This window comes from Lolium perenne, chromosome 5 (assembly GCF_019359855.2).
Source record: "Lolium perenne isolate Kyuss_39 chromosome 5, Kyuss_2.0, whole genome shotgun sequence".
Lineage (NCBI taxonomy): Eukaryota > Viridiplantae > Streptophyta > Magnoliopsida > Poales > Poaceae > Lolium > Lolium perenne.
Window position 1 is genome coordinate 173453555 of NC_067248.2, and position 15664 is coordinate 173469218.

At 47.9% G+C, this 15664-nt stretch overlaps 2 protein-coding genes across 2 annotated transcripts; one reads left to right on the plus strand and one right to left on the minus strand.

Moving 5' to 3' along the window:
• Positions 1-3016: 3016 nt before the first annotated feature.
• Positions 3017-5897, minus strand: LOC127303758 (carotenoid 9,10(9',10')-cleavage dioxygenase-like). Its single transcript, XM_051334461.2, has 9 exons — positions 5337-5897; positions 5168-5249; positions 4929-4991; positions 4711-4849; positions 4272-4590; positions 4094-4155; positions 3850-4005; positions 3697-3762; positions 3017-3220 (listed from the first exon to the last, which is right to left on the minus strand). Exons 3-9 carry the CDS (start codon positions 4976-4978, stop codon positions 3017-3019), a joined length of 996 nt encoding a protein of 331 aa, XP_051190421.1. The 5' UTR covers positions 4979-4991; positions 5168-5249; positions 5337-5897.
• Positions 5898-7550: 1653 nt separating this feature from the next.
• On the plus strand, positions 7551-15067 carry LOC127300647 (uncharacterized). The gene is made up of 2 exons (XM_051330795.2): positions 7551-9279; positions 13181-15067. The coding sequence occupies exons 1-2, from the start codon at positions 8376-8378 to the stop codon at positions 13318-13320; spliced, it is 1044 nt and encodes a 347-aa protein (XP_051186755.1). The 5' UTR covers positions 7551-8375; the 3' UTR covers positions 13321-15067.
• The last annotated feature ends 597 nt before the right edge of the window (positions 15068-15664 follow it).

The following is a 15664-nucleotide window of genomic DNA, read 5'->3' on the forward strand; positions in this document are numbered from 1 at the left end:
GCCGGCGTTGGAAGCAAAGTCTGCCAGTGGTACTCGTGCCTACTCAGAAACTTCGAATCCTGGAGCTGCTGACGAGGTGCACTACGACGCCAGCGGAGGCGGAGGGCCCTGCATCTGTGCTCGGACGTGCTGTGCGAACCCAGGCCGAGAAACACGTACGCGCAGCAAACTGCTGGAAGGACAAGAAGCTAACTACTCCGTAGTTGATTCACATCCAGTATTTAACCAATTCATTCTTAGTGAGAAGATTGCACATAACGAATCGCATCAAGAACAAGTAAAAAAAGGACTCGCCTGAAGCAAGCCAGCGAGATCTCTAGTGCTTGATTCAGTATTTCAGTATGTGTGCATCTCTACTCTGGATGGGAGACACAGCCACCGCAGCCACTGGTCTCGACGCGGGCGCCGTTGCTGTTGCGCGGTATGGACCGCTGCCTAAACTACTGCTCAGATCGGAAGCCTCGCCGCTGTTCTACACGGGCTGCCATGCTGCTACTCCGAATTGGTGCGCGTGCCCTCGCGGGTGAGCTGTCATGGAGAGAGGGAGGGGATGGAGACATGGTGGCAGAAGGGTGCACGAATGCTGCTTGGGATTAAAGAGAAAAGCAGAGAGGAAAAGAAAGATGATTCGGAAAGAAAGGAGATGAAGAAGATAGATATGACATGTGGGCCAAGGATGTCATGGAGAGAGATGAGACCAAGGAGAGATCCCACCGTTTGGGAACGATCAAAATGCCACTTTAGGCCGGGAAAGAGGAGTTCAAGGTGCTGATTTCCGGGATTTAGAATTCAAGGTTTGATCTCAACACCCTCTACAAGTCCGAGGTTTATTTCAGACTTTACTCATTTTGGCCCGGGGAAAGGAGCGGCGTGGTGGGTTTGGGGGAAGCTTTTTTTTTTTTTGAAATGGGGAAAATACCCAGCTTCTGCATCCAAGGGATACACATGGTTTTTTTATTAGATTATTCACAACACCTTACTAGAGCAATACAAAAGATCAAACTCGAAGCCACCTCGCTAAACCTACAGAGGGATGAAGGGGATGACAATTCACCAACTCACATCAACCAAAAATCAAATGCCTTCCCAGGCCGTCCAATAGCAGATGAGAAGCACATCCAGTCAAGTAGACTCCCAACATACGTCAACGCCTACGCCATAGAAGTTGCTACCACCGTCTTCCTTGACTCCATCTTCAAGAGAGATCATCGCATTGACCATGCCAGGCCTGCCATCGATGCCGCCACGAAGCCAGACGGCTCCACCATCCTGCGCGAGTCCATCACACGGCATCCGTCCCGAGACACCACTGCACCATGCCGCAGCGACTCGACGACGCCGACACAGCGAAAGCACACCGCTCCACCTCAGCACCACCGCCATCCGTTGTCTGCTCCAAAAACGATGCTCCAAACAGGGAGAACGGCGTTGCGCGCCGCCATCGTCCGATCCGGGAGACCCTGGTCTAGGATTTCCCCCGGAGCAGCCTAGGCGAAGAAACGCAGGCTGCAGAGACAATGCCTTCAACAAGGTAACGACGAAACATGCCACCATCATCCGCCATGACCGAAGTCCGGCCGGCTTTCACCGGCAGCTGCGCCTCGCCATCGGGGGCTAGGCGACGGATCGCGAGATCCGCCACGGCTAGCCACACAACTAGCCGATCTCCTCCGGCGAGAGAGAAGACCACCACCGCGGTGCCACGGTCAGTGGCACCAGACGCCCGCCACCTGCCACCAGGTCGACGACGTCTCCGCCATCTAGGGCCGCCGCCCTTGGTGCCGTGGTCCCAAAACTTGAGGAGGAGCAGTGCGAGATCCGTCTCCCATCACTGCTGGCCCGACGATGCCGAGGCTAGGACGGAAGGAGAGGATTGCGCCGCCAGATTCCGGGTCCGCTCCGCCACCCCCATCACCGCCCGCCCGAAGGCCGCGGCGAGGAAGAGGAGAGCCGCGCCCCCAGATCATGGCCACGCCGCCGCCACCATCACCGGCCTGGAAGATATATTAATATACCTTCGTTTTCGTCGATCCTATCTTTTCAGCTTTCTTTCTCTTTTCTTTCTTTCATGTTTTCTCTTGGGCGTGATTGTGTTTATGCCCCAGCAGTTTTTTTCTTTTTCGAAATGGGGGAAATATCGCCCCAGCTTCTGCATCCAAAGAATGCACATGGCTTTTTTATTAGATTATGCACAAAACCTTACAAGAACAATACAAAAGATCAATCTTGAAGCAACCTTACTATTCCTACAGTGGGATGAAGAGGGTGACAATACACCAACTCACATCATCCAAAAACTAAATGTCTTCCCAAACCGCCCAATAGCTGGTGAGAAGCACATCCAGTCAAGCAGACTCTCAGCGCACGCCGACGCACACGCCACAGAAGTTGCTCCCGCCGTCTTCCTCGACTCCATCTTAAAGAGAGATAATCACATTAACCTGCAAGACATGCCGTCGATGCCACCATGACACCAGATGGCTCCACCATCCTGCACGTATACATCATCCCGCATCTGTCGTCGATACCCTGCAGCACCATGCCACTGAGACTCAGCGCCAACAATGTGGTACATGAACACAACTCCACATAAATCCGCCAACATCCAGCAACTGCTCCAAAAACGATGCCCCAAGAGGTAGAACGACGCAGGGCGCGCCACCATCGCCCGATCCGGGAGACCCGGACCTAGGGTTTCCCCCGGAGCAGCACGAGTGAGAGACCGCAGACTGCGACGACGATGCCTTCAAGAAGGTAGCGGCGCGATACGTCGCCATCGTTCGCCAACCGAGGTTGGAGCACGGTTTTCACCGGCAGCCGCGCATCCCCAACTCGTCGAGTGTAGTGCCAAGACGGGTAAAGATGATGCCTTCGACAAGGTAACGACGTCGACCGACGCCGCCATCATCCGCCAAGACCGAGGTCGAGGCTCAGTTTTCACCGGCCGCCATGACACCCCGGACTAGATCACCATTGCCGGAGACATGTGTGAGATCCCATGATCTCCCACACAGGACTACCAGCTTGGCCGACCACCTCCGACGAAGAAGATGACCACCACCACCATTCCCGGGGCTGCTGCCCCAGGTTTCCTCATGACGTGAGAGATGCCCACGAACGCCTCACTGCCGAGGAGGCAGAGCCACGACATGCAGATCGACGCCCGCCCCGGCCCAACAGACCTAGATTGGACCCAATCCTCACCGCCGCTGCCTGCCGCCTGCAGATCGACGCCATAGCCAGCAGTTGTACCGTGTGGTTGCTATATTCATATAGTGCGGCGAAAGCCTATTTCGAGGAGGTTTGGGGGGAAGCTGAGAAATTACACATCTCTTTCTGATGGTACAAGAAGCTGACTGTTGCCTAAACAAAAAACAGCTAGGTGTTAATTAAAACTGAGAGAGCTAGATCTTCAGCCATATGCTCATGTTAATCACACACAGCTTCCTCGCGCTTCTAGAGACAGATGTACAAGTTACAAAGCTGAGGTAGTTGCAAGTTTACTTGCATAGGAGAAATGTATGAATAGTTCACCTAATACAGTACAATGACCATTCAAGGCAAAAAAAAAAAAGGTTCTGTTTATCAACACCCAATTCAATGTATAACTTTAAGCTGTCAAGTTTTTGCTGGTCCAGTATTCACGTGCCCGGTCATATTGCTATGGACAAAAGTTCCATGGAAGCCATAGGGTACTCTTCGCGGCAGCGTTATTTTGGCAACAGGAGCACCTTCAAATTCTTGGGTGTCAATAATGTGCACCTACAACATAGGGCACAAGGATTCAATATTAGGCTTACTTTCCTTTTAAATGGGAATTATTTACACTATGTTGGAAAGAAAGCTTGCCTGTGATGTATTAGTTCGTTCATTATGTACAAAAGAAATTATCCACCCATCATCTTCATATGGGCCACCAACTGTTGGAACAAATGATGCTCCAGAGCAAAACTGATCTTCATCAAGTTTATGAATCTCCATCTTTATTAGATTTTCGGCCGACCTCTGCTTTATAATTCGAATTTTAGCAATGAAGTCTTTATTAAATACCTCTGTTACATTTTGAACTGATGCACAGGGCAAGTATACATACCTCTGTTACATTTTCTCTTTCTTCAAGACATAGTTTTGCAAAACCTCCATACTTAGGAAGTACTGCCAGATACAATACAAGAATCAGTCAAATCGTGATGCATAACAGTGTAAAGACAAAAAAAAAATGCACTCAATTTTCATGCTATTAGTATTATAAAAATGCGTTTTAGCCATACCTCTTTTACTTGCGCCTCCTGATCTTAAAGAATCCACTATTTGTGCATAGGCATAGCTATGATGGACGCCTGTGTAGTAGTTGTTGATCATTGGGAATTCCAAGGACCAATCTATTCCAGTTAAATATTCCCCCGAAACTGTCTTTCTTTCCAGGTTTAGTCTCCATTCATACAAGCGAGAGAAAAAATTCTCATCTATTCCTTGTTTCATGGTCTTGCCATCTCTTTTAAGTTCGGGCCTTTCAGGAATTATGCTGTGTTTGTTTAATCTTGGCCCTGGTATGATGGAGTCAGCTGAGCGGAGTCCCTGCACAACAACCTAAGTTACCAGGAAAGGATCAAATTTTTGGTGACTATAAAGTAGGTATTTTTTTAAAATCAAATTCAATACAATTGCATGTGTATGAAAAAAATTAACAACTCGGAGAATACTATATACCTCATCGCCATCTTCGAAGCAATTGATAAGATGAAACATGCAGCATGGTTCAACATCGAACCACATAACTGATTCCGCGTCACCATAGCGAGGCATAACCCCAATTCTTGCATAACCTTTCTTTTCAAATTCAATCAGCCTATGGAAGGGGTACCATATTTTTATTTTGCAAATAATGCCAGCTGCTTATTTAACAGGTTAAGTATTGAAATACTTACTGACCACCTGTAGTGACTCTACCGATGTCAGCCGTAAGTGGTAAATCCATGATTATGTTGTACCTACACCATTAGAGCAGTATCTGTGATTTTTTTGAAAGTGTTTCTTTCAAAATTTACTATAATATACTAGTGTAATATTATGCTAGTATCACCCATCAACAATTAAAATTTAATAAATAGTATGCACTGAAGTCACTAAATTTTGAGGAGAGAGCGATATCTTTAAATTCACATACTTTAAAGTAACTCCTATGTCATGACAAAGTGTAGGTCTGTCCAGCTTGAGGTCAACTTTATGTTTTAGTTTGGTTCCATCATCTGCAGTGAAATAAAACTTGGTTTAATTTGGTTTCAACAATGGCACTGTAAGATGGTATGAAAATTTAAAGAAGTAGAATGAGTTACCTGAGACAACCCCAACAACTAGGAAAGGCCTCTTTGCATCTGAACCAAATATGACAAGCTCCCCAGACCCAGGTGCTACCTACAACCATTTGGATGATACATACGCGCGGCCGTCGTCAGATTAAGGTAGATCTGGAGATCTCTCTGGCTGAAATAGCCGTGAGGCGCAAAAGTCTCCCGCACGCCGCGCGAGTCTCCCGCACGCCGCCGGCCGCCACGATCCAACACGCGCGAGTCTCCCGCACGCCGCCGGCCGCCACGATCCTGCACGCCAGGCTGCCAACCTACACCCGCCGGCTGCCGCGCGAACGTGCCCGCCGCCGTCTGCTGCGACTTGCCGATCTAACAGAGACCACGAGGCGATCTGCGGCACTACGCGGCAACTGCGGGCCGGCCGGTTTCGATGGCGGCTTGCGATGGGGTGGCTCGGTCGGATCCTGCGCGTGCCGTCGGCGCATCGGCTCCTCCCTCGCCGGCGCGGTCAACCGTCGGGTCCAGCTTCTTCTGCCTTGCGGAGGACGAGGATTCTGACGAGGAGACGCGGGAAACGGCGGAGGAGGCGGCGTGGTCGGTGCTAGGGCTAGATCCTATCGTGCAGCAGATCAGGCGGTCGCCGGAATAAGAGGAGGTGAGAGATGACTTCTGGACAAAGATCGGATATCCGACGTCTGAGTCCAGGAAATGGTCAAGGTCTGTGATGTCTACGTTCCCCCTCCTTTCCTGAAGACAGTGTTGGGCCTCCAAGAGCAGAGGTTTGTAGAACAGCAGCAAGTTTTCCCTTAAGTGGATCACCCAAGGTTTATCGAACTCAGGGAGGAAGAGGTCAAAGATATCCCTCTCATGCAACCCTGCAACCACAAAGCAAGAAGTCTCTTGTGTCCCCAACACACCTAATAGGTGCACTAGTTCGGCGAAGAGATAGTGAAATACAGGTGGTATGAATATATATGAGCAGTAGCAACGGTGCCAGAAAATAGCTTGCTGGCGTGTAGTTGATGGTGGTAGTATTGCAGCAGTAGTAACGCAGTAAAACAGTAAACAAGCAGTAGTAACGCAGTATTTAGGAACAAGGCCTAGGGATTACACTTTCACTAGTGGACACTCTCAACATTGATCACATAACAGAATAGATAAATGCATACTCTACACTTTTGTTGGATGATGAACGCATTGCGTAGGATTACACGAACCCTCAATGCCGGAGTTAACAAGCTCCACAATTTGTTCATATTTAAGTAACCTTATAGTGTAAGATAGATCAATACAACTAAACCAAGTACTAACATAGCATGCACACTGTCACCTTCATGCATATGTAGGAGGAATAGATCACATCAATATTATCATAGCAATAGTTAACTTCATAATCTACAGGAGATCATGATCATAGCATAAACCAAGTACTAACACGGTGCACACACTGTCACTTTTACACACGTGCAGGAGGAATAGAACTACTTTAATAACTTTGCTAGAGTAGCACATAGATAAATTGTGATACAAACTCATATGAATCTCAATCATGTAAAGCAGCTCATGAGATTATTGTATTGAGGTACATAGGAGAGAGATGAACCACATAGCTACCGGTACAGCCCCGAGCCTCGATGGAGAACTACTCCCTCCTCATGGGAGCAGCAGCGGTGATGAAGATGATGATGGAGATGGCAGCGGTGTCGATGGAGAAGCCTTCCGGGGGCACTTCCCCGCTCCGGCAGCGTGCCGGAACAGAGACTCCTGTCCCCCAGATCTTGGCCTCGCGATGGCGGCGGCTCTGGAAGGTTTCCGTGTTTTTCGTCGTACGTATCAGGGTTTTCGATCCAGGGGCTTTATATAGGCGAAGAGGCGGCGCAGGAGGGTCGAAGGGGCGACGACACCATAGGGCGGCGCGGCCAGGGCCTGGGCCGCGCCGGCCTATGGTCTGGGGGCCCAGTGCCCCCCCTCTGGTCCTTCCCGGGTGTTCTGGATGCTTCCGGTGAAAATAGGAACTTGGGCGTTGATTTCGTCCGATTCCGAGAATATTTCGTTACTAGGATTTCTGAAACCAAAAACAGCAGAAAACAGCAACTGGCACTTCGGCATCTTGTTAATAGGGTAGTTCCAGAAAATGCACGAATATGACATAAAGTGTGCATAAAACATGTAGATAACATCAATAATGTGGCATGGAACATAAGAAATTATCGATACGTCGGAGACGTATCAGTCTGCATCGCCAGAGGTACGTTTTTCATCGTGCAGGTCGTCGGAGCTAGCAAGATCTGCGTCGCCGCCGCCGGGGGAGAAGGTCAAGAGGTCTGTGATGAGGGCGGCGTCCTCGTCGCTGGTAGGCCTGCGGCTTTCCCGGATGCCGCGGATGAAGCCCTGGAGAGGCCCGCTTCCGCGTCGTCGAGTCACGCCGGCGCCTGTTTTTGGGGACTTCCTCGCTGCAGCTTCTGCACGCCGGCCGGCGGCGATCGCGCCTTTGGATCCTTCGTCGGGGTCTGCTACCTCCGTGGTGCTTGGGGCGTCTCCGACGCCGAGTCGCGTGGTGGTGGAGGCGACGCCGACAGCTTCGTCTTCGGTGCCGGCCGAGGTACCGGCGGTGCGGCCGTTGATCGCGGCAGGTCTCGAGCCGCGTTTCAAACCAGCGGACGCGACACTGGAGGACTCCTCTAGTGGGCCGCAAGGTAGATGGGCCTGGTTCGGTCGGGCCGTGATGGCTGTGCAGAAGGCGCCTCGTTGCGTCCCTCACGACAACAGCATACGATCACGGGTGATCGACCAGTTCTCGTATCGTTCCAGAGACATCTTCGCCGCCACCACTCGACCTCAAGCCGCCACCGTCGAACCATCGTCGTCACCCGCATCTACGCCATCCCAGAGTGCAGGGCTGCGGCGATCCTTCGCGCAAGTCGTCGTTGGGGTCTCCTCGTCCGTGGAGATGGCCGGGGTTGCGCGGCCTCCTGCGTCTCCCGGGGTGATCGCGGCGGGTCTTGAGCCGCGATTCAAACCAGCGGACGCGACACTGGAGGCCTCCTCTGGAGGGCCGCAAGGTAGATGGGCCTGGTTCGGTCGGGCCGTGATGTCTGTGCAGAAGGCGCCTCGCTGCGTTCCTCACGACAACAGCATACGATCACGGGCGGTCGACCGGTTCTCGTATCGTTCCAGGGACATCTTCGCCGCCGCCGCTCGCCCTCAAGCCGCCACCGTCGCCAACTCGTCTTCGGCACGGCTGGAAGGGCTGCCGGGGCTTCGTCGCCGACTACGCTGCCCCTGCAGCTGCCTGCGGAGCCTCCACGTGGGCAGGCACTGGCCGTGGAGGAGCCGGCTGCGCAGCCTGAACAGACTGCGTCGCCCCCGCCTGACCGGTTGGCCATACAGCAGCCGACAGTGGTGACCCCAGCGTCGCTGCAGCTGACCACGGGCCTGCTGGCAATGGGGCCGATGCACCGGCCAGCTATGCAGCAGCTGGCCATGTCGCCACCTTCGTCGCAGCAGCCGACTTCGGAGGTCGATTCGCAGCTGCACGGTGCAGTGGGAGAGCTGTACGCGTCTCCTCATGCTCAGCGGCGCCGGAGTGTCATGGTGCTGGAGGAGGTGCTGCCGACTTCGGAGGTCGCTTCGCGTGATGGGACGGAGGGTGCTTCTTCTTCGACACCTTTCTCCCCCGCGATGGGGGACTCGCCTGGGGCTGCTGTGATACAGGGGGCTACATCACCTTCTACCCCTGTATCGATGACCTCTTCTCCTTCACCGGCTAGGTCTCCACCGCCCTCGACTTCTCCATCGCCGGTCTCCACCCTGCAGCAGCCGCCACCCACGGTCCCTCCTCCCGTTGTTCAGCCGACGGTGAGGCGGAGTGGGAGGTACGCTCTTGCGGCGGATGGGGCGAGGGCGACGGATGAGGACGTCATGCAGAGAGCCATGTGGCGTAAGGCTGAGAAGAACCTCCACACGGCAGGTACTAAACAACCGTCCAAGTCGTTTGTATCTTTTTCAGATACTCGTATTTCTTCAAATTTGAGTAGCATAGGGGTTAATATGGGTAGTCGGTCTGATGAGATTTCAGTTTCGGCCAATGTGTTGAGACAGACGGAGCTTGACCGTCTAACGGTTGTTCCGAATGTCTCCACTGGGCATGAAACAACAGTAGTAGACGATGAGGAAGAGGATGACATCCTAGATGGTCAGCTTCTCTCGGCTATTATTGGTAATATTTCAGAAGTCGATTTAGAACACGTGGAGCTTAGTTCTGATCTACAAGCTTCTGAACGTGGTTCTCGATCGTCGGCTGGAAAGAAATCTCGTAGATATAGCAAGAATACTAAATCTAAAATAGTTTCTCGATGAATGGCATGTTTCGGAATAGCAGAGGTCTTGGTGACTTGGCTAAGCATTCCCACATAGCCGATGGTTGTAGAGATTATGATTTAGATTTCATTGCTATATCGGAGACGGGTAGGCGAAATTTCACACAAAGTTTTCTCGACCGACTGTCAGGCGGGATTAACTTTCAGTGGTTTTCTCGCCCGCCTCGTGGTAGGTCCGGTGGAATTTTACTTGGCGTCCGTATAGACACCATGACTGTCTTAGCTAGTTCTGATGGAGAGTATCACATTAAGCTCGACATCCAGAATAAAGCAGACGGTTTCACGTGGAGTCTGGTTGCTGTATATGGTGCCGCCTAGGATGCTTTTAAGGCTGACTTTTTACGTGAGTTGGTAAATCTTACAAAAGATAATCCTTATCCGATTTTAATCGGAGGCGATTTTAATTTGTTGAGATTTTCTCATGAGAAAAGTAAAGGCCGTTTCGATGGACATTGGCCTTTCTTGTTCAACGCTGTCATTGATAGCCTTGATTTAAGAGAGGTGTTTATGTCCGGTCGATAGTTTACTTGGGCCAACAGCTTGCCTGAATCCACATACGAGAAACTAGATCGCGTGTTGATGGACACCGAATGGGAAAATAAATACCCTATGGTGTCAGTCCGTGCACTAGAACGTATTGAAAAACTGTCTGACCATGCTCCCATCCTCCTAACTACTGGGAATCCCCGTCCTGTTTGTAAACGGCCGTTCAAATTTGAACTTGGCTGGCTACATCGAGAGGGATTTCATGATATGGTTAAGAAGGTTTGGGAGAGACCGGTCGGGGGCAGCACTCCAATTTTGAGATGGAATAATAAGATGCGGACAATGCGCAAACATCTCTCTGGTTGGGCTGCCCATACGGCTGGTATCCTTAAAAAAGAGAAGGCTCGCTTATCAAATGTAATTGATGAGCTTGAGGCTGTTGCGGAGGTTAGACCGTTGTCTACGCAAGAGATTGAACTTAAAAATCAATCAAATGCGCAGATGGCGAGTCTTCTTCGCGAGGAGGAACTCAAATGGTATCAACGTTCCAAAGCTCAATTCATATTGGAAGGAGATTCAAATACGCGATATTTCCATGGCTTAGCCAATGGGAGACATCGGAAAAAACGTATTCACTCTCTTATTCAAGATGAAGGGTTGATTGAAGGCCATGAGCAACTCAAATCTTATATTACTAATTATTATAAAGGTCTGTTTGGTCCTCCGGAGGAAAGCACCTTCTCTCTTAATGAGGACTTAACAGACGATATACCCCAAGTTTCTATGGAAGAAAATGGTCTACTAACCGCACCTTATACTGAGGAAGAGGTTCAGAAGGCAATTTTCCAAATGGAATGCAACAAAGCACCGGGTCCTGATGGTTTTCCAGCGGAGTTTTATCAAACTTTCTGGGATACGATTAAATCGGACCTTCTGGATTTGTTCAAGGACTCACACATTGGACAACTAGAATTATTTCGTCTAAATTTTGGTGAAGTAATCTTGTTACCGAAAGTTAATGAGGCAGAAAGGATTCAACAATATAGACCTATTTGCCTCTTAAATGTAAGTTTCAAGATTTTCACGAAAGTGGCCACCATTAGACTTAATACGGTTGCGGATCATGTTGTCCAGCCATCACAGACAGCCTTTATGCAAGGAAGGAATATCCTTGATGGAGTGGCGGTCTTGCATGAGACGGTACATGAGATGCATTCTAAGAAATTAAATGGGGTTATTTTAAAACTAGATTTTGAAAAGGCGTATGATAAAGTCAAGTGGTCTTTCCTACAGCAGACACTCAGGATGAAAGGTTTTTCTCCAGAGTGGCGCGCTCTAATAAATGATTTTGTGTATGGAGGTAGTGTGGCAATCCGGGTTAATGATGACACCGGCCACTATTTCCAAACACGAAAAGGGTTACGCCAAGGGGATCCGTTATCACCGATGTTGTTTAACATTGTAGCGGATATGCTGGCTATACTCATAGAGCGGGCCAAGGCTGATGGCCAGATTGAAGGAGTGATTCCACATCTGGTTGATGGTGGTTTATCTATACTTCAATATGCCGACGATACAATTCTGTTTATGGATCATGATCTTCAAAAAGCTCAAAATCTGAAATTAATTTTGGCAGCTTTTGAGCAGTTGTCAGGATTGAAAATCAATTTCCATAAAAGCGAATTGTTCTGTTTCGGTGATGCCCAAAACGATACGGCTCTGTATACTGAGTTGTTTGGGTGCGGGCAAGGCCAATTTCCTATTCGTTATTTGGGTATTCCGATTCATTATCGGAGACTTACAATCGCGGAATGGAAATTAGTGGAAGAAAGATTACAAAAACGCCTTAGTAGTTGGAAAGGTAAATTGTTGTCCCTGGGAGGAAGATTGGTACTCATTAATTCGGTACTCACAAATATGGTACTGTATATGTTATCATTCTTCATCCTACCGAAAGGAATTCTGCATAAACTCGATTACTATCGATCCAGATTCTTTTGGCAAGGGGACAGAGAGAAAAAGAAATATCGACTGGTTCAGTGGAGTATAGTTTGTAGTCCCAAAGATCAAGGAGGGCTTGGAGTTCATGACCTGGAGGTCAAGAATTCAGCTCTACTGGGTAAATGGCTGTTTAAGCTACTTACTGAGGATGGGACTTGGCAAACTATTCTTCGGAGAAAGTATATCGGTTCGAAGACACTCTCCCAAGTGGTTTGGAAACCTGGGGATTCTCACTTCTGGGCTGGTCTTATGGCGACAAAAAATGTTTTCTTTCGCCATGGTACTTTCTCAATCAGGAATGGAGCACAAATACGGTTCTGGGAAGATGCTTGGCTAGACAATGCACCCTTAAGTGAACAGTATCCTGCTCTGTATAGGATTGCTCGTCGACAAGGTGATACCATTGCTAATGTAATGGCTACCTCACCTCCGAATGTGACGTTCAGACGGGTTTTACTTGGACAAAGACTTGTGGCATGGAATACCCTAATTCAACGGCTCGGAGATATTCATTTATCGCCTGAACCAGACGAATTTAGATGGAACCTTCATGTAGATGGTACTTTTTCCGTAAAATCTTTCTACAATGCGATCCTTCTTTCTGATTTACCAGTTGATAGCAATAAAAAGATTTGGAAGATGAAGATACCATTAAAAATTAAAATATTTGGATGGTATCTTCGTCGTGGGGTTATTCTCACCAAAGACAATCTTGTTAAGCGGAATTGGCATGGAAGTACACGGTGTGTTTTTTGTCATCAGGACGAAACAATCAAACACTTATTCTTCCAGTGCCAGTTCGCGAGATCTATATGGTCAGTCATCCAAGTAGCATCTACCCTGTATCCTCCGACTAGTGTCGCCAATGTCTTTGGCAATTGGCTTCATGGTATAGATTCAAGGCTTAAGATGCTTCTTAGGGTGGGGGCGCTAGCAGTTATCTGGGCGCTTTGGCTATGTAGAAATGACAAGATCTTTAATGACAAAAATTGCTCTTTGTTGCAGGTCATCTACAGATGTACAAGTATTCTCCGTTCATGGTTACCTCTTCAGAGAGTGGAGAACCGAGACCTATTTACGAAGGTCTGTACACGGTTGGAGGCTACGGCGAGGGATACTTTTTCCCTGCATGGGTGGCAGCATAATCTACGGATAGATGCCCCACCTACACCTTAGGCGTTATATGATTTATCGTTCTGATATGTATCTCGCCTAGTTTTTACTATTTATCCTTTTGGACTTGAGACAACAAAACGGCTGTGTGCATCCTGGTTATGCAGAGGCTGGTTGTAATTGCTTCTTAAAGTAATAAAGCATCCTTTATCGAAAAAAAAACAACCATTTGGATAAAGTGCATTAAAGCAACCATATGGTTGAACAAGCATAGCATGTTGTGCATCTATTTAGAAACATGGAGCAGATCCAAAGTGGCGTGTGTTTTGGTCGCAGTTACTCATTATTACCTGCAACGTATATGGTTGTGTAAAATAGACTACCTTTATTTTTCAAATTTTATTTACTGGGTTGGGATAAGAGATGCACATATACATACTTTCTTTGAAGTTAAATAAATATTTTCAGTGATGGCCCATCATGCAGAATGCATGATTGCATAAGAAATCTTATATCTCATTAAAGGGGACCTTATTGCCATCGTGTCATGATGGTGGTCCATATAGCCACATTATGGAAACAATTGTTTTTGATTCAATTGATCAGATGCATGATATCAGAGATTCTTTAAACTAATACTCCCTCCATTTCAAATTAATTGGCGCAGATTTTTCTAGATTCACATATCATGTATATACAATTATATATACATACTAAAAAGCATCTAGATACATGCAACTATGTGTATCTCGACAATTCTGCGCCAATTAATTTGGAACAGAGGAAGTATATTGAAAAGTGATTTTATTTCTTGATTTTTTCATATGTGTGTGCAATTTATGTAAATAATAAATATATTAAACCATAGAAATGGTTGACATGTAGGTGGAAGTAAATGCAATCAAGATGATAAATTCCACGTGTGGCTGTTTTTCCTCCTGTATCCAGAACACATTGGGGGTAAGCTGTCACATGTACTGCATCCCATTTCATGCCGGCTCTAGTGTTCATTTAATTTTTTAGCAAACATATCTGGAATAAAATATGCAAACACACACTTGTAACTGAAAAATTATGTTGATCTTCTTGGTGCTTGAATTAGTTTGTATGACACGTGTTGTTAAATAATTTTTTCCTCTGGCAGATGTATCAGTATGTTATACTTCATAAGTTGCAGGATCAAGTTACTGCCTGGCTAAAATAGTTGTACCTTCTACAGTACTTCTGTTCTAGTGGCCAATACATGCTTGAATTGCTGCATACCTTCGGGTGAGATGTGCAGGGCCGATCCCATTCCTCTTGGATGTCCCAAGTATTGCTTGTCTCAAGATTTTGTATGCAGATTTCAACGGGCTGATGGCTCTCAGTGATGGCGTATACCCGGCCCCGATGTTCAAACACATTTGTGTTGCTTATGCTCTTGTTCACCTTGCCAAACCTCAGCTGCATTTCATGTTCACTCAGTTCAAGTTAGAGATTCTGAGGATCATCATATATAATGTGGGTGTACAAACTGTTAGTTACGTAGTTGAGAATGTAGGCTGCTATGACGGCTGCAGAGTCGCCCTGGGCGGCTGGGAGGAAGCATGGTTTCTTGCGGTCTCGTTCGATCTTCAACGTTGGAGATTCAACATACCGATTTACATAGGAGACTGACCAAGATTCTGAATAGTTCTTGGTGAAGTAGAGGGCATGGAGCATGCCCTCTCCCTCGACCCATATCTCATTGGACTCTCCAAAGACCGAGACAGTGGAATGGAGGGCGCCAAAGAGGGGATTGGAACCTGTTGCAATTCATTATCTGACATTTAGCTCACTGGTTAATACTCTTCCTTACTTGAGCAATCAGAAAAGATTTAGGTCATACCGTTCCTAATGTATACACCCTCTGGAAAATCTGTAGGTATTTCTCCTTCAATCTGGAGTATCTCTATGGATTCACCGATCTCATCAACTGGTGCAAAGTTGCTCTGCAAACTGGTCACTGTTAGAATTTCTAGCTGAGAAATTGCAATGGAAGGACTAGTTTACTGAATTTCTAAAAAAAGCTAGTTTATTGAAGTGAAGTACCTCAGATGGGAGTAGAGCTTGGTCATTAAATTTGAAGGTTGAGTCAACTATTGCATCCAAAAGCATGTGTGGCGCATTCTTCAGCACCTGTGAGGCTTCATCGAACCTGGAAGAAAGCTGCCTCTGAAGCTCCTGGAACAAGGATTTCTGTAGCAAGAAAATAATAAACCATTAAATAAAGATTTCATAGTTCTGTAATGAAGACGAAGACCTGCTCCACCTCTTCTCCAGGTGTACGCGCCTGTCGCCGCTGTTCGCTGCTGTCGGAGCCCCCGCGGCTGCTCTGGCGCACGACCTAGAGGAAGT

Coding starts and splice junctions, on each gene's coding strand:
- LOC127300647 (XM_051330795.2), top strand. CDS start 8,376: ATGGGCCTGGTTCGGTCGGGCCGTGATGTCTGTGCAGAAGGCGCCTCG. Junction 9,280..13,180: donor GAAGAACCTCCACACGGCAG/GTACTAAACAAC, acceptor TCTTTGTTGCAG/GTCATCTACAGATGTACAAG.
- LOC127303758 (XM_051334461.2), bottom strand. CDS start 4,978: ATGGATTTACCACTTACGGCTGACATCGGTAGAGTCACTACAGGTGGT. Junction 4,850..4,928: donor AGAGTCACTACAGGTGGTCA/GTAAGTATTTCA, acceptor CCCCTTCCATAG/GCTGATTGAATTTGAAAAGA. Junction 4,156..4,271: donor AGGAGGCGCAAGTAAAAGAG/GTATGGCTAAAA, acceptor TGTATCTGGCAG/TACTTCCTAAGTATGGAGGT.